The 25,473-nt window shown below is 46.7% G+C and overlaps 1 protein-coding gene across 2 annotated transcripts; it reads left to right on the forward strand.

Annotated features, from left to right (window-relative positions):
- On the forward strand, positions 1-24,996 carry LOC124079320 (uncharacterized). 2 transcript variants are annotated; one of them, XM_058572698.1, is made up of 4 exons: positions 2,854-3,394; positions 8,985-9,056; positions 18,964-19,047; positions 23,589-24,996. In XM_058572698.1, the coding sequence occupies exons 1-4, from the start codon at positions 3,005-3,007 to the stop codon at positions 23,682-23,684; spliced, it is 642 nt and encodes a 213-aa protein (XP_058428681.1). In that variant the 5' UTR covers positions 2,854-3,004; the 3' UTR covers positions 23,685-24,996. The 2 variants fall into 2 exon arrangements, 1 of the variants encoding a protein (XP_058428681.1); XR_009224933.1 differs by lacking the exons at positions 2,854-3,394; positions 23,589-24,996 and adding an exon at positions 1-173 and having other exon boundaries at positions 18,964-19,751.
- The last annotated feature ends 477 nt before the right edge of the window (positions 24,997-25,473 follow it).

Consider the following 25,473-nt stretch of genomic DNA (forward strand, 5'->3'; position numbering starts at 1 on the left):
GTGTGGATCCACATGCTCCTTCTGGCTCTGGCTAGCAGGAGGCCCCGGAGCAGCGGCAGCTCGACCACGATGAGCGCACCTCATCCCCAGACCTTGGCTTCTAAAGACCACTCTCCACTGGGAGAGAGCCCCTGTGAGAGAGGCTCATTCCACATGGGACAGCAAAGGACCAGGTGAGCTGGAGCCAGGAAAGGAGCAGGTGGCCAGGGCCGCTCGAAGAGGTCACCAACCGCGGGGCAGTCTGAGCAGCAGACTAGATGGATGTGTCCAGAGAACACTTAGAGCTCGTTGAGGAAGGGCTTCAGGACACACAGTGACCGTGAGGGGGAAGAGCCGGTCCTCGGGGAGGACGCCCAGCGGATGCCTGTGCCCAGGCGGGTCAGAACCCTGCGCCACGTGTCCTGGTGGGAGGCATGCGCTCGACTCCACCTCGGGGCGCTCCTGCCACGGCTGAGGACATGGGGCTGCAACCCTGCACAGAACCGGGGTTCACCCAGCTGCCTGTGGGTGTCCTGGTTGGCGTCTATTTTTAGAATCCCTAAAACATACCACTTCCCAACTGAGTATTTGAGAGGGGGTAATGTCAGGAAAGTTAAAATTTCAAGTGAAATAGATCATAGCCCCATTATATGAAGGTTTTTAAAATTTTAATTTCATGTAACTGTCCTAGTCCTTCAAGAACGTCAAGGTCATAAAGGAAAGAGGGGAGAAGGGACTGTGACAACCCTGCCCAATGCGTGACCATGAATCGGGCCCTTTTGCCATAAAGAATTTTGTTGGAATAAGTGACAAAACTTGAGAGGGTCTCAGGACACAAGGGGAACGTGGTTGATGATTGTCAGAGGACCTGGGGGAATGTCCTGGTCAGAAACACGCGCAGAAGCTTGTGGGCAGGGAGGCCGCTGGCTGGCCATAGACCTTGTAGGCTCTGGAAAAAGAGGTTTTTGTGCTGAACTTGTACCTTTCTGGTAGGTTTGTGGTTATGAGTGAAAATATCTCAAGGATCATATAAATAAGGCATCGTGCTATTTTCTTTTTGATATATGTCCTCAAGCGCAATTCACAACCTCAGGGAGTCCGTCTGGGAGGAGCCAGGTGGTCAAGGGAGGCCTCCCCGGTCCAGGGACACATTCCTCCATCCCACGGTGGCTGACCCCGGTCTGGGTCACACGCCCACCCCACGGAGGAGCTCTCCCTTGACGGTCTCCAGGCCCCTGGCAGCGCTTGGAGGGGTGGCCGTAACTGCCCATCCACCATGGATCAGGTCGGAGGCGGTGGGGCCTTGTCCACACGTCTCCAGAGAAGAACACGGTTCCAGGCCGCATTTGCTGGGCGAATGAAAGAAGGGTTGGCTCTTCCCAGTCTTGGGGAACCTCCAATCCAGTAATGAGGAGGTGAAGTCCGAGGCCGCAGGGGCTGGGTTCTGACGGAGCCCCTGGACCTCCCTAGGGGGACGAACGCTCGCAGGGCTCTGCTGTCCACTCTCTGCAGTCTTTGCAGAGGAAAGTTCTGGCCCCAGCCTCTGCCATAGATCAGCAGGACACTGTTCTCCGACGGGCTCTCAGTGGGCAGAAACTCAGAGGCTGCCAGGGCTGCCCAGCGGGCTCAGGACCACAGCCAGTCAGAGGCCCAGACTCCCCGGGAACACGGGAGGACCTTAGGCAAATCCTCCATCCCCTCTGGAGCTGTAGAATAATCCTGGGGCCGCTGAAGTTTAACAAGGTTTCCTTTAAAGAAAAAGACTCTGAGCAGCCCAAGGACACTTCAGCCTTGTCTCTGGGAGGGACCTCCACGCTGTCCCCAAGTCCCGGCAAAGTGTCTGGCTTCCAACGGGCGCTGGGGGCAGCCCCTGGCAGCCTTTCCCTTTGTTGGGCTTCTCCACCGGAAAGAGTTGTGTAAAAAGGAAAAGAAACCACCTTCCTGCCACAATGGGGCCGATTGTTGGAGCTGCGGCATTCCCTCGAATGTTTACTTTTGCGTTTCACAATGAACAGGAAATGAGGGGTCAAGGACTTCTGACTCCCCTGTGCCCCTCTGGTCAGGACGGAGGGACAGTGGTTTTTCTAGTTGCTCAAGAGGGAAATGATAACAGGTAGGAAATTAGCACTTGGCTCAGCCTCCAGAGACAACCTTGGGCCTCAACCAGATCCTCCGGCCACCGCAGGAAATGTCCAGGCCCTTGTCAACCTTCTCCCACTTTCCCTTTTCCTCGGGGATGGGGACGTTAGCCAGTGGGGTGAAGCCTTGTTCCGGCAGCACTCTGGGAGGCCGGGGCGGTGGACTGAGCTCCTGTACCTGGGTCCCACGGACCAGACCAAACCAAAATGGGCTCCCTCATGCCACTCCATCAATGGAAACCTTAAGGAAACAGATCCCCAAACAGGCCAATTTCTCGGCCTTCCCGAGTTAGTGTAGAAGGAATCCCTCTGCTTGCACCCCTGCAGCTACGCAGCATGATGTCAACACCAGCTCTCCTCATGGTGCTGTCTCTGATCCCACTCAGGCTCCGCTGGCCCAGTCAGGCCTCCCTCTCTCTCTGTGGAGCAGAGGCTACCCAGATTTGCAGACCAAAATAAGAGCCGCGTAGGCCTGCAACTAATTTCTTTGTGATTGTGTTTTGACCGCATTTTACCACGTTGCATTTGGTCTATTGAGCACTATCAGTGACCAACGCAGAAAGCCGGCCTGGTGCGGGGAGGTGGTGCTCGCCGGGATCCCAGCGACTCGGGAGGCCGAGGCAGGAAGACCGCGAATTTGAGGTCAGGGTCAGAAACTTGGCAAGACCCTTTCTCAAAATAAAATAAAAAGAACTGGGGATGTGGCTCAGGGTCCTGCCTAGCATTGCAAGGCCGTGGGTTCAGTCCCCAGTTCTTAAGGAGAAAAAAAAAAGAAGGTCACGAGGTCAGGGAGTGACGCAGAGATGGGGAGGGTCACATGTCAGAGCACAGGTCAGCCTGCAGCAGGGCCCCAGGCGCGGCCCAGCACCACCAGTGAAAAGTGAAAAATGTGGAGAGTTGAGCAAGTAGCCCGAGGGCTCCGCCCTGCTCTCTCCCTCCATCAGGCCCTCCTGGGGCTGACAGCCACCCAGCTGCCACCCAGCTTCTGCGTCCAAAAGTGCCGGTGTGCTCCCCGACCAGCTGGAGTGGAAACGTCAGGTGTGAGCTCCAGGACTTGCTCCACCCCTGGTCAGAGTCTCCTGAGAGGTCAACCCAATCCCAGGGTGAAAGACCTCAGGGGGCGTTTCCAACTTTCCCCTTGCCCCGGGATGGAGTGCGGAGGAGAGAGACCTCATTCACCCTCAGCTGACTTGGCCGTCAGTGCACACGGCAGTGACTCAGGAAAGACCAGCGGGCCCCAGGAGGACGGAGGGAGAAGACGTGACAGTTGTGACAAGGTCTGTCTGGGACTGGCATGTCCTCTGGTCTGTCTCCTGAGATGAGGACGCTCTTCCCAGGTTGGAAAGTTCAGGGAGAGGATTAGGACGATCAATTCTTTTTGGAGGCTCTTTCAGCAAATAAGGGGAGTTCAGAGAGAACACTCTGCGTTCACGTTTTCACGTGGCTTCTGCTCAAAATATTCTACACACCCATGAGGTGTATTTTGAGATGGTGTGTCCTGGACCCCTCAGTAGCAAAACTTATTTTTAAAAATTTAGAATATATAATTTGGTTATCAACAAGATTGTCATAACTAAATAAGTTAATTTTTTTCAACACTCACACAGATTTCTACATTAAGGTTGGAGTCCTTGGAGTGCTTGGACATCAGTCCTCTATCTCTGCTACGTATAATTTGTGCAAGCTGGAGGAAACCTCTAGCTCTTCTGTGCCTCCGCTTCCTCATCCATGAAAGGGGGCTGGATTTTATACCCCTGACAGGTTTTGGTGAAGATGAAGAGTTGACATTCTTGAGGGAGTACCTGGCACATAATTAACACTCAATAAGTGCCAGCTCTCGTCGTTGTAATATTGTCACAGCGCTTTAAGAAAGAATTTTGCACTGGGGAGAGAACATGAATACGGAAAATAAATAAAACACCAGAAGGGGCAGACCTGTACACACACTGAGGATGTGCACTTTCAAGTTTCAAACAGTTCTGAGGAGCACTTAAGTTTGACCTCGTCTCCCAGAGCACAGAGGAGAGTTCCCTCTTATTTTCCTGCAATTTTAAGACTCTTTCCACTGTCAACGATGCAAACCAGCTTAGGGCAGAAGGGCTAAGGGTGGCCAGGAGAGCGCACTGCCCGAGAGGCAGGGTTGGAGTTTCACCAGGAACACGCAGACTTTGTTCTGCCCCAAGTGTCCCTCACTGGGGCAGTGCAATGGCATCCGCCAGGCGCCTGGGCTAAGGGCTTCCTAAGGTTATCTTCCTGCAGATCCCATGTCCACACAGAGGACCAGCATCCAGGGCCCCATCCTAACAATTCCAAGAGCAATGTGAATCTTCTCTCTTGATCCAGCTGGAAAAATCCCCAGGAAGTCTCTGATTGGTTATTGATTATCCTTGACCCACGCACATCGGATCCTGGAGGCCGAGGGAGAGGCGAGGGGTGTTGAGGGTGTGGGTGATTTGGAGAAGGAGGCAAAGGGATGCAGACTTCACCCGTGGAGCAGCCGCTGCTGCAGGAGAGCCCTGTCCTCCCTGATCAGTGCCTAGAGTCACCCCTCCAGGCTGAAGCCACCCAGCGGTTCATGGACACCCATCTGTTGGTGGCCATGGGATATGACCAGGAGCGTTCCTGCCTGCTAGACCCAGACCGTGCCCTCCGGGGTGAGTGGGAGAGGAAGGAGCTGCTCTCCGGTCCTCAGGGAATGACCTCACCCCAGAACTGGGAGCTGGTGAAAACAAACACACGTCTCAGTCCACTCCCAACCCCTGGGTTCCGCGCACTTGATGTCCATAAAATCTCCACCATCTCCACCGGTTATAAAGTTGGTTAAATAGTTTTTTGAGGTCTTGCTCTGTACTCCAACTTCCTCACCTTTCAAGTTCCCTTCGAATCCCTCAGGTCCGTCTGGAAGCTCTAAGAAAGACTGTTTTTATGAATCCTGTAAACAGGGCAGAGCATCGGCTTGTTTTCATTCCGTCATGGGCCGCGCGGCCCCCCTCCGGGGCTGTGGGGAGCCACAGGAGGCATTTTCCAGGGTGACTGCCAGAATAAACACCGCCCAAAGGCCAGCCAGGCCTCACCACTGCCCGCAGCTCTGCTTCTCGCTCTGGGAGGGAGGAGAGACCCCTGACCTTCTGTGAAGATTTCAACACAGCCCGTTCTCCAGGGAATTAGAATTTGTATGTTTTAGTGCACTCTGCAACAATATCAGAAAATCCCGCCCCGCTTTTCGGTGGGGTGTACTTGATGGTAGTGGAATGTTTCAACATTGTGTTTTTAAGGCTAATAACAAAGGAATTTCACATTCCAGAACCCTGAGGGTACACAAGAAGAATCTAAATAATCAGACTGTAGAGGTTACGTTGACCCAGCCATGGAAAACAGAGATCTCAGAAAAACTCTGGGATTGGGAAATATTTCTGGCCATACATGACCTGCAACATCGGGAATACCCAAAGCCCCCAAAATGGAGCTAAAACAAATAAAAACAAGATGAGGGTATTGGGACGAACTGTTATACAGAGGTCCCCCCTTATCTTCAGGGGCCTTCTCCAAGACCCCCTGTGGATGCCCCAAACCATAGATAATACCAAACCTTACGTGTACTATGTTTTTCCTATATACACATACAAACAATGAGATTTGTTTTATAAGTTAGGCATATTAAGAGATTAACAACAATAACTAGTAATAAAATAGAATGATTAAGACAATATACTGTAATAAAAAGTTATATGAATGTAGTCTCTCTCAAAATGCCTTATTGTACCCCTTCATTTAAAGGAAGCAGTTTATGGCTTCTCTTCGGCATATCCTTATTGCCAGCATCACTACCCTAGTACTTTGGGGACTTTGTTAAATAAAGCAAGAGTTACTTGGACACAAGCACTGCAATATCATGACAGTCAATCTGATAACTGAAAGGGCTACTAAGTAACCACCGTGTGGGTAGCATATACCATGTGGATGCACTGGACAAAGGGATGATTCACAGTCCATGCAGGATGGAGCACGATTTCACCATGCTATTCAGACACATGTGACTGGAAACTTATGAACTGTTTATTTTTTAAAATCTCCATTCATCATTTCAGAACGTGGTTGACCTTGGGTAACCAAAACCTTGGAAATCAGAACTGCAGGTGAAGGAGGACTACTGTATATTAACAGTATTTAAATTCCTCAGTTTGCCCCTGAGATATACACCAGGAAAGAGATTGTGGACTGTGCTCCAAAAAGGATTCCTAGGTCTTCCACTGCCTCTGCTCTGTTCATATGCTTGGAGAAGGAGTTGCTAAACGCCTTTATGGAGTTTATTGTGGCAAAAGAAAGCCACAAGTATTTTGAGACTCACAGTCCTGCGTGTTGCTAGAGGTGGAAACTTGGCCTCACCTTTGCTTCTGATATTCCTGAATCTGGGGAACAGTAACTCCATGAACGCCAAGTTACACAGACAGAAAGACTCTGGCCTGGAGTAAAATCTTCCCAGACCTGGGATTCAAATTCAGGAAGGCAGTGGGCACGGAGGCTGGAGAAGACACACCTGCCCGGAAAGACGGCCCTACTCACCTCCAACAACTGGTGTCACAGCCTCGTGAGCACCTTACGTGAATCTCAAGTGCAGATTTCCACTAGAGCATGCTCTGGGTGCCCTGTACCTGTGCCATCTGCGTCATCTACGCGAAGCTCACCACAGGGTACACAGAGGCACCAGAAAAGCTCTGGGTTTTTAGGGAGGCGGATGCACCCACCATGCACCTTGAGATTCAGCTCTAAGTTCTCTAGGGTTATTGTCTTCAGGCACACAGAAGTTGGCGCAGTCTTACTGTAAGTAATAGCCCCTGACGGGTGAGCCGCTCATCCTGCAAAGGATCGAAGGAAGGGTCCACAAAGCGGTAGAGGCATCCCGTGAGAATCCAGGCTGCAGGAATGCAGGAGGCGGGGTCTGCAGCCAGCAGGAGGCCAGCTGAGAGGGTCTGCAAACAAGACCCTGGCTGGGGGAGCAGGAGCTGGTTGCAGATAGAGCTTCCTGCAGCCAGGCTGCAGGCCGTCCCTGGCTCCACACTAAAGCAAGGGCAACACCGAGGCCAGCCAGCTCTGCACATCTGGGTTCCATGAAGAAAATTAGGCACACACCCTGCATGAGGCCCACAGCCAACCCAGTCACCCCCATCCCATCTCCACCGCCTGGATCTCCCAGTCTCAGCCCCGGGGCGGCCACTCTGCCAGGGAGCTCTGCAATGGCAGGTGCGTGCTGATGACAAAGAGTCGGGCAGCACCCTCGGTGCCCAATCACCACTTACAGCGTGGACAGAGTATACCGACTCGGAGGTGTTTTACTTTGTAGTTAACCACCAGACTATTTTTTTAAAGCAATTTTAGGTTTGCAGAAAAAAATGAGCAAAAAAGTACAGAGACTTCCCGGACGCCCCACCCCTCCCAATTTCCCCCGTCATTAACATCCTGGATCAGTGTGACACATTGTTACAAATGGACTTCACTAGCTGAAGTCCAAGGTGTACATTAGGGTTCACTCTATTTTGGTGTGGGGGGATTTGAACCAAGGGACACTTTACCTCTGAGGCACACCCTCAGCCCCTTTTATTTAGAGACAGGGTCTCACTAAGTTGCTTAGGGCCTTGCCTCCCTAAATTGCTAAGGCTGGCTTTGAATTTTCAATCCTCCTGCCTCAGCCTTCTGAGTTGCTACGATTACAGGTGTGTACCAGTGCACCCGGTTAACCCCAAATCCATGTAGCGCCATTGTAAAATACACAAAAGCATGCACACAATCCATAATCTCAGCAAGGCTGGCATAATTCTAAGATGTCCCCCCACAATAAAATCCCAGGCGCCAGGTGTAGACACCCTTTGTTCCAGCTATTTGATCCAGCACTAATCTAGGTACTACTGTGAAGGGGATTTACAGATATAATGAAGGTTCCAAATCCGTTGACCTTATAAAAGAAAATATTCAGGTGGGTTTCGCCTAACCACACTACCCTTTGAATGCAAAGAGTTTTCTCCAGATGGTCCCAGGAAAGGAAGTCAGAGACTCAAAGCATGAGGGGCACTCAGTGCACTCTTGCTGGTGTGGATGTGTCCTGTGGCAAGCAGCGGGGACAGTCTAGGTGCTGAGAATCGCTGCCAGCTGCCATCCAGCAAGGAAACAGGGACCTTAGTCCCACACCAGAAGGATCTGAATTTTGCCAACAAGAAGGAGCTTAGAAGTCGATAAGAACCCAACTGAGTGGCACCTGGATTTCCCCAGAGCATTTACGTGTTCATGTTTGCCTTGTAAAAATGAGATTCTATTTATGTCACTATCTTGTAACCTGCAAATTAAGGATGCGGTTCAACAAATTCAAAACAAAGCAGAAGCAATCACTGGAGTCTGGATTGAAATAACATTGAGTCTGTAGGTTGGCTGGGAGAGAATTGATTTATTTTGAGGTTATGTCTTCAAAAACATGACGGGACACTGTTTGTGCAGTTCTTTTAAGGTCTGTCAGGCAAATGTATGGCGCTCCCCGTCGAGGTCTTGATGCTTTTCAGTGTTTCTTTCTAAGTGCGATTGCAAACTGCACCGTGTTTATTACCTATTTTTGCAGACGGCCGTTGGTGCGACAACACTGTAGACACGTGGTCAATCTTAGCACTCTGATTTTGTATGCAGCAACGTATCTAAATGCTTCACAGCCTATCCTGTGTTCCCTAGGGTTTTCTGTTTCCCTTGGTTTGGGCCTTGGGGACGGAACCCAAGGCCTGGGCATGAAGAGCTTGCACCGCTGAGCCCCGGCCCCAGGCCCCCTGAGGGTTTTCTGGGAAAGCCATTCAAATACATCTCTGACTGGTCTCGTGTCTTCCTTTCCAGTTCCCTCGTGTTCTTGTCTTGCTTGTCTTCCTGAGCTGCCCAGCATCTCTGTTATCATGTGGACTCAAAGTGGTAAGATCGGACGTCTTTCAGTTGTTCCTAATTTTCAAGAGAAAGTTTTTAATATTCTACCATTGAGTTTGTTGTTTTAAAAAATTATTTTGGCTGGGCGCAGTGGCACATGCCCGTAATCCCAGCAGTTTGGGAGGCTGAGGCAGGAGGATCGCAAGTTCGAAGCCAGCCTCAGCAACTTAGTGAGGCCCTAAGTAGTTTAGCAAGACCCTGTCTCAAAATAAAAAATAAAAAGCGCAGGGAATGTAACTGGATGGTAAAGCTTCCCTGGGTTTAATCTCCAGTACAAAAAAATTAAAAAATTAGTTTTTGCTGTGTTGGGGCCTTTCACATGCTAAACACGTGCTCTACCACTGAGCTGCACCCCAGCATGGTTTTGTTAATTTTTAAAAAATAATCTGTGTTAGCCAGGCACAGGGATTCGCTCTGTGATCCCGACTACTCAGGGAAACTGAGACTGGAGGATGGCAGATTCAAAGCCAGCGTCAGCAACTTAGCGAGACCCTACCTCAAAATAAAAAATAAAAAGGACTGGGAATGTCACTCAATGGTTGACGTCCCTGGGCTCAATCCCTAGTACCATAAGCAAATAAATAAAAATAAACCATTTTGGCTATGGCTGGGACTAGGTGGTAGAGCACTTGCCTGGCATGTGCAAGGCCCTGGGTTCACACTGAGCACCACCAAAAAGAAAGAAAACAAGGTATGTACGTTGTCTTCAACGGCTATTCTCTTCTCCTTGTGGTCTAAGTTTGTTAAACTCATGGACAGATGTTAAATCTTATACTTTGCTTTCCTCCATTGATAAAGCCTGTCAACATAGTTTTGAATCTATTGAGGGATCTCCTGGTGGGCAAAGCCCAAGAGGCCCTCCTGGCCTTCCCCTCCTCCCCACACCTCCTGCTGGTTTGCTGGCAGCTCTGTTCAGGAGCAAAGCTGGTCAGCATCTGCTTTCGGGTTTGGAGTGGTGGGACGTGAGCTGCATGCGGCAGGCCCAGCGGGGTCCTGCCGTCCCGGTCCCATTACCTGAAGAGTTGGTGCAGGATTCCCAGCTCGGCGGCTTGTCTGCACCGTCATCTGCGCTTGACATTTCCTGGAGGGGAGATTTTATCTTCCTTTAATGGCTGCAGAGACGGTGGGGCTTATACTCTTTCTTCCTGAGTCGGTGCTGATAAGGCGGCTGCTCTAGGAATGGGTCGGTTTCCGGTCCTGGCGCTGCCCACAAAGCCCTCTTGCTGCCGTGAGCTCTGCTACGGTTCTGTTCCCATCTCCCAGTCCCGACTGGGTCTCGGCGTTGTTCGTTTGTGTCCTCTCTCTGTCCATGAGGTTGGAGTGCGTATTTGTTTTTTCTGGTTCTTTGTGATAACTGAATGCCTGCCTCCTGGGTCTCATGATGGCGTCTTACCGAACGCTCCCCTTCCACTTCCTCACGCTTACTCGCCCGTCCTTCGTCCACCTTGTCATGCTGAATGTCTGGTTTGCTGATCTACGGCATCTCTTCTGGTATTTATTGATCGATTGGTTATTGGTACCTAACAATCCTACAGAACAGGGGGCTGCACTGTGGCCTGTTCCCAGCCTACATAACCCCTCGGATGGGCCTCCACCCGGGGCCTCTCCTTGCCCTCCCCGTGGCCTTCCGGACCCTGCCAGGCTCCCTTCTAGCCCCATACGTCCCCTTACTCCCCCTATCCCTCTCTACCTTCCACAGACAGCAGAAATGACTTGTGACCTTCTGGGTCTCGCCTACTTCACTGATCACGATGGTCTCCTGTTCCATCCACTTCCCTGCAAGGGACAAGTTTTGTTATTCTTTATAACTGAATAAAACTCCATTGTGAATATTGCCACATTATCTTTACCCATTCACCTGTCCATGGACACCAGCCGAGGGACTTGCCTTAGGTTCAGTCCTCAGGACCACAAAAAACAAAACGGAAAACCATTTTCTAGCTATTTGAACTATAGGGAATGCGTTCAGGGCATCTTTGCACGGAGGCCACGACAACCTTCTTTATCTAGGTCCCATTTAAATATATTTTCTATCAACGCAAGTGCCAGTATGTAACCTTTTTATTATTAATTCTCAAACACTTGAAATTAAACCTTTTAATTTCAAAAGTATGGGAACTTTTACATACAATTTTGTTAATACTTTACTCTATGGGCCAGATGTGGTGGCACAGGCCTGTAATCTCAGCGGCTTGGGAGGCTAAGGCAGGAGGATCCCAAATCTAAGGCCAGCCTTAGCAACTTAGCGAGGACCACAGCAACTAAGAGAGACCCTGTCTCAATATAAAAAATAATAAGGGCTGGGGATGGAGCTCAGTGGTAAATTGCCCCTGGGTTAAATCCCCAGTACTTGTCCCCTGAAAAATTAATAATAATTTAACTGCATGATACAGATCCTTTGACATCTGCTGAGCCCTTCCGTGTGGACCCACATCCTTATTGAACACTCCTTCCTGAAAGGTCCTTTCACTAGCAAGACAATGCTACGGGAAAGGGGTCCTTTCAGTGTGCCAGAGACTCTGTCTCACCGTTCCCTGGCTTTGCTGTTGCTAGTCCCCATGAGCTCTGCTAGGAGAGGGATCTCAGCCATTTCATCTACTCCTTTAAAAAAAAGTTTTGAGTTTTTTCACACCAGCCTTATTAAGACACGAGTCGCATGCCCAGGCAGTTCACCTAAAGCATAGAATTCAAAGGCTTTTGATACGTTCACAGAGTTGGGCCCCCACAGCCACAGTCACCTTTGGAACATTCTTCATCACACTAAAAACGAAATGCAGGCCGCCAGTTGTTTCCCCCCTCAGACTCTCTCAGGCAGCCATGAGTCTATGTTCCATCTCGGTAGATTTGCTTATTCTGACATTTCATATAAACGGAGTCACAAGAGAGTCTTTTGTGATTGGCTCCTTGCACTTACCCTGTTTGCAAGGTTGGTCTGTTTCGTAGCGTGTCTTAGTCCACTTGAGCTGCTATAACAAATACCTTAGACTGGGTGGCTTATAAACAACAGAAATTTGTTTCTCCTAGTTCTGGAGGCTGAGTCCAAGATCAAGGTGTCAGCAGATTCTGTGTGCAGTGAGGGCCCACTCACCGTTTCACAGAAGGTGCCTTCTTGTGTAGGTGGGGGAAGGAGGTCTCTGAGGTTTCTCATAAGGGCATCAATTCCATTCATGAGACACCCTTACTCCTCAGTCATCTCCAAAATACCTGCCATGTCATACATGCCCTGGAGACTAGGTTTCAACATATGAATTTGGAAAGAACACAAATCTTCAGCCTGTAGCAAAGCATATATCAGTATTTATATTTTATCCCTAGTAGCTATTGCCAAATAACCCTTCACTGTGGATACAGTGCATTTTACTTATCTATCCATCAGCTGGACTTTTGGGTGGTTTCCACTTTTCTGGAATATTACTATGCAAGCTTTTCTGTGGACACACACTTTCATTTCTTTTGGGCAACGTCACTCTGTGGAATTTCTGGTGACTCCATGTTTACCCTCTGAAGTTGCCACATTGTTCGCCAAGCAGTTGCGCCATCTTGCAAACCCATCTGCAGTGTACAGGTCGCCATTTCTGCCCATCTTCAGCAACACGTGTTTCTTACTGCTTCCCCCTTTGCCCATCTTCTTGCAGTATGCCAGGCACATGACGGGCACTTAAACGCTTAATTACAAATAATGTAACAATCCTCCTAATTACAGCGTGCTCTTCATTCTTATGTGCATGTGTTGGGTGTACCCATTATGGTCACATGTGTTCCATATAATACAGCTAAAGTATTATTACATATCATATCAGTCATTAGCTGTCCTATTTGGGGCTGTTCTGCGTTGGGACAGAAGGCACAGGGGAGGTGTGAGGCATCTCTCACTAGCAATGATCAGAGCCAAAAGCCTGAGCCACCAAGGGCCGAATGACCAATGTAGAAAACAGAGGCCAGGTCTGATTGGGCTCAGTGGCCCACGCCTGTAATCCCAGCTACTTGGGAAGCTGAGGCAGGAAGATCACAAGTTCAAAGCCAGCCTGAGAAACTCAGGGAGGCCCTATCTCTAAATAAAATATAAAAAGGGCTGGGGATGTGACTCAGTGGTTAAGTGCTCCTGGGTTCAATTGAAAGAAAGAAGGAAGGAAGGAAGGAAGGAACATTGGACAGTTCTGGTCATTACCCAGGCCAAGATCTAACTCCAGATAAAAGACTTTTTTAAAACCTTCCATTTAACAACATGCCAGCTTTGCCCAGATATGAACAATGTAATTCCATGTTTCTCAATGACATTATATTACTGAATCGAAAACATGATTTTAAAATGCAAAGTCCACATATTTTCCATAAGTCTCAAATCCATTTTGATTTGATTTCCCCCCATTTTGGTTTTGAATGGGGAAAAAAATATCCTAAAAACATTTTTCTTTTTTTCTGATTTGACCTTGTACAAAATAGGTTATCATCCCTGGGCCAAGTAATCATTTATTCATCAACGACACCCTTCTAGTTTAGGGGTCCGACGCAGGAAACCAAAACCAAGATGTGCTACACAATCTAAGAACCTTTCTGGTTGGGGACTGGCGGGGGGGTGAGGGGGGGGTGCGGGGGTGGGGGGGAAGGCTTACATTTTAAATGCAAAGGCTTTTAGGTTTTTGTCCTGAGGACCTGGAAGACAAAGAAAGGATTAGCTAAATCTGTCCTTTCATTCACCTGGGATTCATTTCATGTCATGGCATTATAATTTGTCCCCAGCATCCCCCCAGGGAACCTCCAGCATCCTGCTTCACATGGTTGCCATGATGTATAGCTCTCCTTCCTGGCTGTAATGAACCCCTCAGACTGCTTCTTCCTCCTACGGGTAGTTTAGATTACGTGTCCTAAACACACACTCCCTGTACTTACCACACCGTGCTCCTGGACGCGGGTCTAGTCACGCTGGCTTCCCCACCTCAGCCTCCAAGTAACCGGGGCCATCTTGTTTTTCCGTACAGCTTCTTTATTTGGTGATCAAGATAGTGTTTGGCACATTATGGGCCATTGATAAACATTGAAATAACAACAGATTTCATCCTTGATAATCACTGACTTAAAAAATTAATGAAGCAGGTGCCCCTGTACGGTCAGCACAGACTATAATTACCTGTTGTGAAATCTGTCTGCCCGTGACAAATGGGCACTGGAGGGTTTGGAGCAGGTGTCTCAGCTGCGCGTCAAGCTGTGATCTGGAGGTGTGTCTGCAGAGGTAGATCTACTGGGCCCACAAAGCAGGGCTCAGTGTATAAACAAGGCCCCAGGCAGCGTCTTCACCTCCTCCCAGGGACCGTGACCTTCTCTCTGCCCCTGGTGAAAGGACTAGTTTCCCTGGATGACAGGAATCCTCCTTCCAACATGCTTTCTTCCCGGCCCATGGACTTCCTTGTTCCACAGCCAATTTCAAACCCCGGGGGGGGGGGGGGGAGCAGAGGCTCCCAGTGCGAGATGGGAACCATTAAAGCAGAATAGACGGCGATGCCAAAAAATGACAGGAGTGAGGGCCAGAGTCCCAAAGGGTGACATCAATACCAAGACTGGGAAGGAGGAGGGAGAGGCAGGGCAACTCGGTGAGGAGGAAGGCCACCATCACCCCAGGAAGACCACAGTATGGCCCCTCAAGAAGGGTAATTGGATGAGCCTCTAGGACATTGTGCTGAGTGACACAAACCCGTCACAAAATGGACTAGCATTGTATGATTCTGCATATCTGAGGTACCCAGAGGAGCCAGACTCACAGATAGAAAGCAGCATGGCAGCCGTCAGGCCCTGTCCGGCCCTGGCAAGAGGAGGAAACAGGACATTCTTTAATGTATCTAGAGTTTCAGTTTCACAAAATGAAAAACGTTCTGAGGACTTAAATTCAACTTTATTGAGGTTTAATTTGCGTAATATAAAACGTTTAGATTCTCTAGGCATACCCTGTGATGAGTTTTAACCACTGTAGTTAAAACTGCAGACTTATGTAGCAATCATCTGATTAAGATCTAGAACATTTATGTCACCCTAAAAGTCTCCCCTGGCTCCCTTCCCCATATGTCTGGACCAACCACCCCTGGCCAAGACAACCCGAGATCTGCTTTCTAGATTAAATTTGGTTTTCCTAATATTTCACATAGATGCAATCATATAGCGGTTTCTCTTTTGTGTCTGGTTTCTTTTCCTTACAGTATTTTAAAATACACCCACGTGAATCACTAATTTATTCCTTTGTGTTGCAAAATGATATTTCATTATATGGATATGTTGCAATTTATTAATTTGCCTGTGGGTGGACATTTCAGTTGTTTCTAGTTCTTTGGAAATTATTATTCATAAGAGCTCTATGAATGTGCATGTGTAAGTCTTTATAGGGGCCTGTGTTTTCATTTCTCTTGGACAAATGCCTAGGAATTGATTAAAGTCGCTTTATGAGAAAAGGCCATGGTAGTAACATGTTCAATTACTGCCAGCAACGTATAAGAGTTCCCGTTTCTCCACATTCTTGTCAACACTTTGTATTGTCATATTCTTAAACTTCAGCGATTCTAGTGGGTATGCGTGGTTTTAGTTTGCATTTCCCTGATGCCTAATGACGTTGAGTATCTTCTGTATGCTTTTTATACTGAAAATACTGTTTCCCAGTCTATGACTTTCATTTTCATAATAGTGTTTTACCAAAGGCAAGTTTTTAACTCTGAGATTTGTTTTCCAATTTTTAAATGTTTTCTGTATCCTGGGTGAGAAATCTTCCCTGATCCAAAGGTAACCAAGATTTCTGTCTTAAATATTCATCTACAACTTTTACATTAATGAAATATGATTCATTTCAAGTTAAGTTTGTATTGGATGGGAGATAATCACAAAGGTTCCTATTTTCCATGTGGATACCCAGTTTTTCCTACACAATTTGTTATAAAGATCCTCTTTCCCTCAGTTGAAATATCCTGGCCACTTTGTCAAACAATAATTGACCACATATGTTTTTGGGTTTGTTTTCACTACTTTCTACACTCTTCTATTATCTATTTGTCTATTTTCATACAAATACTACACTCTTTTAATTACCAAAGCTGAATATTAAATTCTGAAATTAGGTGATGTTGCTCTTTCAACAAATATTCTTCATTTTCAAAATCATTGTGACTTTTATAAGCTCTTTGCATTTCCATATGAAATTTAAATTTTTACAAAAAGCCTGCTGGAATTTTGATTGGGATTGCATTGAATATGCAAATAAATTTGGAGATAATTGACATTTTTTAAAAACTCAAGTCTTGGGCTGGGCTATGGCTCATCAGTGGAGCACTCACCTAGCATGTGTGAGGTCCTGGGTTTGGTCCTCACCACATAAAAAATAAATACATAAAATAAAGGTATTGTGTTCGACTACAACTAAAAAATAAGTATTAAAAAAAAAACCCTCAAGTCTTCCTGTCCATGAACATAGTCTATTTGCTTATAAATTTAAAAATTTCTTTCAGCATATTTTTTAGTTTTTTTGCATGCAAGTTTTATACATATTTGTTAAGATTATTCTTGAATGTTTTGTGACCATTGAAACTATTATACATTTTTATTGTATTTTCAGTTGTTTATTGCTAGTTGACCTTGAATCCTGCAAACCTACTAACTCTTTACGTCTAATAACATTGTTTTGTATATTCCTTAGGACTTTCTATGTTTAAGATCATGTTGCCCAAGAATAAAAATCATTATTTTACATTTTTCTAATACATATACCACTTATTTATTTTTCTTATTTTATTGCATGGGCTAAGATCTCCAGTACAACACTGAGTAGGAAAGGTGAGAGTGAACATCCTTGTCTTAATCCCATTCTCAGGCTACAATCAGTCAGTGGTTCACCATGAAGGACATGTTAGCTGTAAGTGCTTTGTAGATGTCCTTCCTTAGGTTGAGGTGGTTTCCTTTTATACCAGTTTGTTGAGAGTTTATGAATGAGTATTAAATTTTGTCAAAAGTTCTTTTCTTTGGGGGGTCACAGGATTGCATACAGGGCACATCTGTTGAGATATTGTGCAGAAAAGTCTGAACCTAACAGGGCTAAGAATGCTATACTTTGGAGGGCCTGTTTGCAAGGTTGGCTTTTCGCTGGCTTCTGGTCCCCACCATTCCAAGAAGTGCAAGGGTTTAGCACATACCACAACCAAATCGTCTGTACAAACAATGTGGTTGATGCTGAATACCTACTTTCCTTCTGGGAGCTTGGAAATGTGTGTGTCATGTGGAGTTGCCTAACCCCCAGTGACAACCCTGGGCTCTGGGTTTTTATGTTCCGGTAGACAGTGTTTATCACATGTTGCCACAACCCATTCCTGGGGATATTAAGCACAGAGAGAGGCATTTTAAAAGCTTATGCCTACTCTCCTCCAAGCCTCACTCTATGCACGTTGTCCTGTGGCTAATTTTGCTTTATGTCCATTCACTGTAATAAATGTCAGCCACAGACAGGTCATCTTAGAGGTATCAGCACAGATATCATACAATTTTTCTCCTTAACTCCTAATGTCAGTTACAATAGTTGATTTTGAAAATTTCACCAATTTTGAATGCCTGCATTGCCTCACTTGATATTATCCTCTTTTTATGTTATAGAATTTGATCTGCTAATATGCTGTTCTGGATTTTGCATCTATGATAATAATTTTCTATATTGTAATTTTCTTACAATTTTTCTGGTTTAGGTATCAGGGCAACACAGGCCTCATAAAATGAGCTGGAAAGTGTTACCTCTCCTAAATTCTGAAAACTCATTGAGCACTGGTGTTTTTCTTTTTTTTCTTTTTCCTTATTTATTTGAAACTGGGGATTGAACCCACTGGTGCTCTACCACTAAGCTACATCCCAAGCCCCTTTGATTTTTTTAAGACACGGTTTCACTCAGTTGCTTAGGGCCTTGCTAAATTGCTGAAGCTGGCCTCAAGTTTGTGATTCTCTGGCCTCAGCCTCCCAAGTCGCTGGGATTATAGGCGTGAGCCACCTTACCAGGACGGGTCTTCTTTCTTTCTTAAATGTTTGGTATTTTGGTGGTGCTACTGATTGAACCCAGGGCCTCATGTACGCTGGGCAAGTGCTCTACCACTGAGCTATGTCCCTCTTGAACATTTAGCAGATTTTCTGTCACTGTTTATTTTGTGCAGCCAAAATAAACACAGACAAAATCATGTCTCAGGAATGGAAACTTACTGATAGTCCTAAAGATCCAGAAGTCCGAGATCAAGAGATGTCACCTAGCAGTGGCCCTCTTGCTGTGCCATAACACGGCAGAAGGCATCACAGGGCAAAGAGATGGTGAGAGAGGGGACGAGGACACACCCACCCCTGCCCTGGTGGCATTAGTCCGTTCAGGAGGGCGGAGCCCTCGTGACCAAGCCCCTCTTCAAAGTCCCACATCCCAGTAAAGTCCCAGTGGCAACTAAAATTTCAACTTGAGCCTTGCAGGGAACCAGCGTTCAAACCATAGCTTTCTCCAGTGGGCCATCGAGGCCCCGTGTCTTCTCGTGAGAAATTTTTAAATTACCCATTTAATTTCTTTCGTAGATAAAGGCTATTCAGATTTCCTACTTTTCTCAAGTCAGTTCGATAGTTTGTATCTTTCAAAGAGTTTCTCCATTTCACTTAGGTTTTGAAATTCATTGTATCAGTTTATTCAGAATCTCTCTCCACCATCTTTTTCCCCCTGTAGGATGTACGGTGAGAAGCCTTCCTTCTGGATATTGTGATTCGTGTTTTCCATCCTGTTTCTCTGACCAGGGGCTTACAGATCTTTTCAAAGAACTATCAGTTCCAACTTTCTCCATGGTTTTGCTATTTTCTATTCTGTTAGTTTTCACTCTTCTCTTTACTTGGGTTTAATTTTCTTTTCCTTTTTCAGCCGTTCAAGACAGAAGCTTGGGTCATGAATTCTAGATCCTTCTTTTTTTTCCTAAAAGATGTATTAGCTGACATAAGCTTCTCGGTAAGCACTTCTCTAACCGCCTGGTCGCAAATTTTGTTACATCGTGTTTTTATTTTCATTCGGTTCAAAATATTGTCTAATCTTCATTGATTTCTTCATTGACTCATGACTTATTTAGAAATGTGCTATTTATTTTTCTAATATTTGTAGGTTTTTAAAGAGATTTGCTATCCTTTGTTCTTGTTTATTTGCTTAATTTTAGCTAAGTTCATGATATCCAGATACAGGTAATAGAGTTCCTCCTATCACTTGGCTAGTAGCTTCTTGTACACTTTGACTGTTTGATGCATTTGACCAATAATTTTTCATGGCTACTGCAAAGATAAATTTCAAGTGTGTTCTAAATTTATTAATTCTTAATATTAATGGTGATAGTTAATTTTATATTTTATAGTTTAAAACATGACTGATTTTTTTAACAACCATTAATTTTAAGTTGAACATTTAGATTTTTATTTAAAGCTTTTGGATGTTAACTTTTAATTTTAATTTATATCATTAAATTTGAAACTAAAAATATTATATCTTCAAACAGGCAGAGCACAGAAGGTTCTTAGGGCAGTTCAACTATTTTACATTGGTCAAAATTCACTCAACATATAACACCAATAATGATCCCTAATGTAAACCGTGGACCCTGGGTGCTAATGATGTGTGGGCGTAAGACCATCAATGGTGATAAAGGGACCATAGTGGCTGGGGACACGGACAGGGGGACGTTATGCCTGTGTGGGGGAGGGGGGCTCATACTTTCCATTCAATTTTGCTGTGAACCTAAGACGGCTCCAAAAAATGAAGTCTAGTTTAGAAAACAATAATAAGATCTCACAGCATTCAGGATGCTAGACCATTTGAGTGTTTAAAAAGCTGGCCAGGCAGGGGCTGGGGCTCTGGCTCAGGGGCAGAGCACTTGCCTAGCATGTGTGAGGCCCTGGGCTCCATCCTGAGCACTAATTTTTATTATTTTCATAAAAATGAAAAAAATAAACACGTGCTGTTTGTATACAGCTACAAAAATAAATAAACATTTAAAAAAAACCAAAAAACTGGCCAAGCACAGTGGCGCTCCAGAGGTTGGGGCAGGAGGATTGCTCAGGTCAGCTTCGACAGCTCAGACAGACCCTATCTCAACACTAAAAAAAAAAGGGTCTGGGAATGTAGCTCAGTGGTAGAACACCCCGGGTTCAAACCCTAGTACCTCAAAATTAACAACAACAAGAAAAAAAAAGGTTTAAAAATAAATGTTATTGCTGCTACTAATTAGTTTCCCTAATCCCACGTGGTTCCAAGTGTGACTTTTTAAAATCCCCTTTTTCTTTAATCAGCTTTACCAGGTGACAGTAAAATTACTTAGGTCACATCTACATTCGTTTAGAAATGAGGCATGCGGGAGGCTGAAGTCCCTGGGATGTGAGTCAGTTATTAAATCCACGTGACCTTAGAGAGAGCCCCTCTTGTGCCTGGCTGGCCGCACGCCCCACGGGGACTGGGTTAAGACTGGAATCACAAGTGCCCTACAGAGGCCTCTCCTATGAGTTCAGCAGGAGCTCGGTAAATAATATCAGAACTGAGTCATTTATGGTTGAATGACACAGAATGAAAAATAAATGCCTTTCAGGCAGTTCCTGTTACCTAATATGGACGAAGAAGTAGGCACTTTAACTAAAGGCCCCACCTGTGACCCGCATGAACTTTTCCCTATAAGGATGTTGATCTAATTTCCTGATCAAAAAAGGAGTCCAAAAACACTGTAAATGATCTGTCTGGGCCTGAAAGAAGGCCTCTTTTCTCTTCTCAAAGACCGTGTCCATGTAAGTCTACAGAGTTTATCTTCTGAACAGCTGAGGGGGCTGTGTTTTGCTCGGTCCTGGAGAATGGCCGTGCACCCTGCTCTTAGCCGCGGGAAAGGTGGAATCACCCACCCAGCGCAGGACGGGAGGCAGAGTCTGTGGCACTGGGAGTGAGAAACAAGGTCCTGAAAACAAATTCATACTCAGAACTTGGAAAGAAGACTGGTATCCTTATAGGATTTTTTTTTTTCAATACAACTGTCCATTCTCCTGTGAATGATAAGCCTGGGCAGAGGAGGCTCGTGGAATTGACATGACCAGTGCCTAGACTTTCCTACCTGAGAGTAAAGGTGAAACGATAGAGAACGTCCTCTTTCTTGGAGAAATGAGGTTAAATGGCTGTTCTCAGATAAGTGAATTAAACTTTGAGAGCCATAAGGAAAAGGAGCCCTTTTCTAAGGAAGTGACAACAGATTCATAAACTGCATGACTCATCAACTGCTTTCCAATTGCAAAACTGATCATGAATCACTGAAGAAAAACTTAAAATCTTGAAAAATCTGAGTTGTCTTTCAGGAATCAGCAACTGCAGTCTCTGCTGTTGGTGAACATATTCTTATTCACTGGCCTGGAATAACCTTACGGTGATACTAAAATAGGTCAAATTGTTAGAAATGTTTGTTTAAAAGCCAGACTGGGCTCTGAAATTTCTTTTGGATGAATCATAAGAATCTGGGTGAGAAAAAGAACTATGCTTAGATAAATTTGTTTGAAACAGGCCTTAGAGAAAAATAAAGAAATCTCTTTTAGTAGAAAACTGTGTATTCCTAACGAAGGCTCTGGTTGAACAGCAACCTGAGACAGGATGAAGGGACCCTGACCATCAGGATTCCCAACAGAGGGAGGGGCAGAGTTTACCAGCACAGACCTGGGAAGAGATTCCTTGTGCAAAACCACCGTGGACAGGTGAGGCTGGAGATGGGAAGCTGTGCTGTGCTGTTGTCTAAGAACTGGAAACAAATGCGTGACCCAAGGGTGCTTCCAAGCAGCTGTGAATGATGTCTACTCAGATTTCAATCATTAACTTCAGAGCAGCCTTGGGCTGGTGTCCAGGTTCAAGAGAAAGGACAGAGGTAATAAGATTTAACTGGAAAGATTGGAGTGAGTGAAAGAGGAGAAAAACACTATTGGAGTGTAGGGGAATTATTTTATGTTTAGATAAGGAGAGTTCAGGGGAAGTTATGGGCAGTTTGCATCAATACTTGGAAAACTGGAATCTAAATAAACAATAAAAATGTCTCCAGACCATGTAAACACGATGAGTTTTACAATTTACCTAGAAAATCTCTTAAAATTTGCTTGCTGGATTGATGTGGGATAGTCTCATTAAACATTTCTCCCCCTCCTCCCTCCTCCTCCTCCTCCTCTTCCTCCTCACCCCCTACTCTCCCCCCTCCTCCTCCTCCTCCTCTTCCTCCTCACCTCCTACTCTCCCCCCTCCTCCTCCTCCTCCTTCCCTCCTCCTCCTCCTCCTTCCCTCCTCCTCCTCCTCTTCTCCTCTCCTCCTCCTCCTCCTCCTCCTCCTCTTTCTCTCTCCTCCTCCTCTTCCCCTCCTCCTCCTCCTCCTCCTCCTTCCCTCCTCCTCCTCCTCTTCTCCTCTCCTCCTCCTCCTCCTCCTCTCTCCTCCTCCTCCTCTTCCCCTCCTCCTCCTCCTCCTTCCCTCCTCCTCCTCCTCTTCTCCTCTCCTCCTCCTCCTCCTCCTCCTCCTCCTCCTCTTCCTCTCTCCTCCTCCTCCTCTTCCCCTCCTCCTCCTCCTCCTTCTCCTCCTCCTCCTCCTTCTTCTCTTTTTTGGTGCTGGGGATGGAACCCAGGGCCTCACCCTTGCTTGGCAAGTGCTATACCCCCTGATCCATACCTGTAGCCCGATCTAAGTGAATTTTAAAGTTAATAAGAACCATTATTTTATGTCTCTAGTATTTGATGGTTGAGAGTACTTTAAAAACCACAGTTATTCAGAGGAAAAAAAAATACTCAAGCATTATCACCAAGGATAGGCTGCACCCCACACCAACAGATGGTTCCAAGTACTCACCCGCTAATCCTTTCAATTATCTTAGAAACTATTGCATGTCAACTTTCAAGATTGGGAGCCCTCTTCCAAAAACAACCTCCCAACCACAGTGACTACTCAGTAAACATTTCCACAGCACGTCGCCATTCCCTGTGGAAACGCTACGTGCCCTGACCACAGGACGAGCTCTCGGCCTCTTCTGATTGATAGCCTCATCCTGGGCCTGGCTCTTCTGCTTAGCTTCTCCCCTCTGGCCAGGCGTTTCAATCAACTTAGATTAAGACCCAGTCTCTGCTCTGCATTTTGACCTGGGGTTGGAGATCATCATGTCCAAGGCACTCGATGCCTGGGGACAGCTGGCCCAGGTGGAGGAGCTCACCTGTGCTGCTCGGCGACAAGACTGCTAATGTTGGCAGGGACAAGTCTCCCTAGGAGTCCTCCATGGCTCTGCTGAGAGTTAGGTATCCAAACTCTCAGATCCTTAAAAAAAAAAAAGTCTTTAAAGCTCTGCCAAGAATTAAAATGTGAAGCGAGTGCAGTGACTTCATATTTGAGTGCAAGAGGCAGCTCACTGGGTGGAGTTAATAAGGGCAGAGGTGAGTCACGAACCCCGGGTTGTGAATGTAATTACAGCTCGTGTAGAAAGGAGCACGTAGCTACCCGACCTTTATTCCCCACAGAGCTCCTCTAACGTTCCCTTCCACGCTGACACGGACAACCGGTGGCAGGGCATCGAAGCACAAGAGCCAGACATCTGGTCACGTTCTCGAGATTAGATGGCTCAGAGCAGACGAGGTGCTGGGAAAGGCCACGTTTCCTTGCACCAGGCACACGCCCAGAGAGGTCAAGGTACCAGCTGACAGCCGGACCAGCTGGTGCCCACCGCCCCGCAACACGAGCTGATGACGATTGGCCCCATGGAGGTCGAATCTCGGTTTTCCAGCCTTACGCGGCCTCAGCCTTTGAGAGCCGCCTTTGCCCTCCTTCTCCTTCCCTGGTCTCGATGTTCATTGCTTCCCATGGTTTGTGATCCCAAGTTGTGTTTATTTTGTTTTTTTCCTTAAAATGTGATAGCCCCCTGGGTCCTGGCCCCTGCCTCTAGCTGTCTTATTTGGACAGTCTCCTTGTTTCTGGTTTTCTGTGCCCTTCACTCATCCTGTCCATCACCACCAGGTTGGGGGCCCTTTTGCAGATGTCACCGCTCTGCTCAGCAGTCTTTACGACCTGTCACTGCCTGCAAACCCACGTCTGAGGTTCAAGTCTAAAACCTGCCCCGGTTCTCTCCTGAAGCCGCCTTGCCAGGTCTACCCAGGGGTCCGCTGTGACACCTCTGTGCTGACTTTGGAGCTGGCTCTTGACCTGTAATGTCCTCCAGTGTCCCCTCTGCACCTAATGAACTCCTGCCTGACCTGAGGCCTCTCTGACCCCACCAACCACCACCTGGCTTTGTGGGTCCCTCAGGCTTAGTGCCCTGCTGCCCCTGCTCCGACGCCAGCTCGTCCACAAAGCACCCCCGTCCTCCCAGCCAGGAGGGACCCCTGCCCCTTGACCTTCCCAGCGCCTTCGTCACTGCTCCTAAAACAGGTCACAAACTACCTGATTTTATAGCTATTTCCTTGTTAGATTATAAGTTTCCTGGTCCTGGCTGGTCTTACTCATCCACAGCACCCAGCACAGCCGACTGTCAACACCTATCTCCTGGGTGTATACATACGGCAGTCACAGGGCCTGTCCCAGCAAGAACCCCGACCCACGGAGAGGCCACCTCTAATGTGCCCGCCCCTTAGTCGGTGGGGACACCATCATCCTGAGTCTTCCAGAAAGATCCACCTTGGTTCACCTCCTTCTTCACCCAAAGAGATGCCGCAGTAGATGCCATTTCAAGGCACCGTTTGACTAATTAATGTGTAAGAAGGAGAATAGATGATAGCACATATGTCATTATACCTGAAATCGAACCTGGTTAGAGATCGGCCTTCTGGCCTTCCCAACATGCTGCTCAGAAGCACAGAATATGTAAAGTGGGGGCTGGGGTGTAGCTCATGATAGAGCGCTCGCCTGGCACGTATGAGGCCCTGGGTGGTTCGATCCTCAGCACCACATATAAATAAATTAAATAAAGGTTAAAAAATCATATATATATATATATATATATATATATATATATATATATATGCCTCTAGCTGTCTTATTTTGATAGTCTCCTTGTTTCTCCATTATATATATATAATGGAGTATTGGAATATATTGGTATATTGGAATATTGGAGTCAGTTACTAACTGAGTGTCCCGGATTCTGGTTCCATTAAGTGACTAACTTTACACTCTCATCCCTCCTCCTGCAGCTGAGGGGCCCACCCCTTCACACGCATTTTGCAGCATTACAAAATCCCTGTTCCCAAGCGTCAAACATCCTGAACCTAAATGTCATTCTCCTTGCCACTCATCTTTCTCCAACTTCGCCCCAGTCTCCTCCCGGTCGCCCACAGCTTTTCCTGTCCGTGAACTGCTTTCCGTGGTAAAAGACCATGTGTTTCTTATAACAGTGACACCAATGTCACTACC

This window comes from Marmota monax, unplaced genomic scaffold (assembly GCF_021218885.2).
Source record: "Marmota monax isolate L192 unplaced genomic scaffold, Marmota_monax_Labrador192_F-V1.1 WCK01_AAM20220418_F8-fsc00080, whole genome shotgun sequence".
Taxonomy (NCBI): Eukaryota; Metazoa; Chordata; class Mammalia; order Rodentia; family Sciuridae; genus Marmota; species Marmota monax.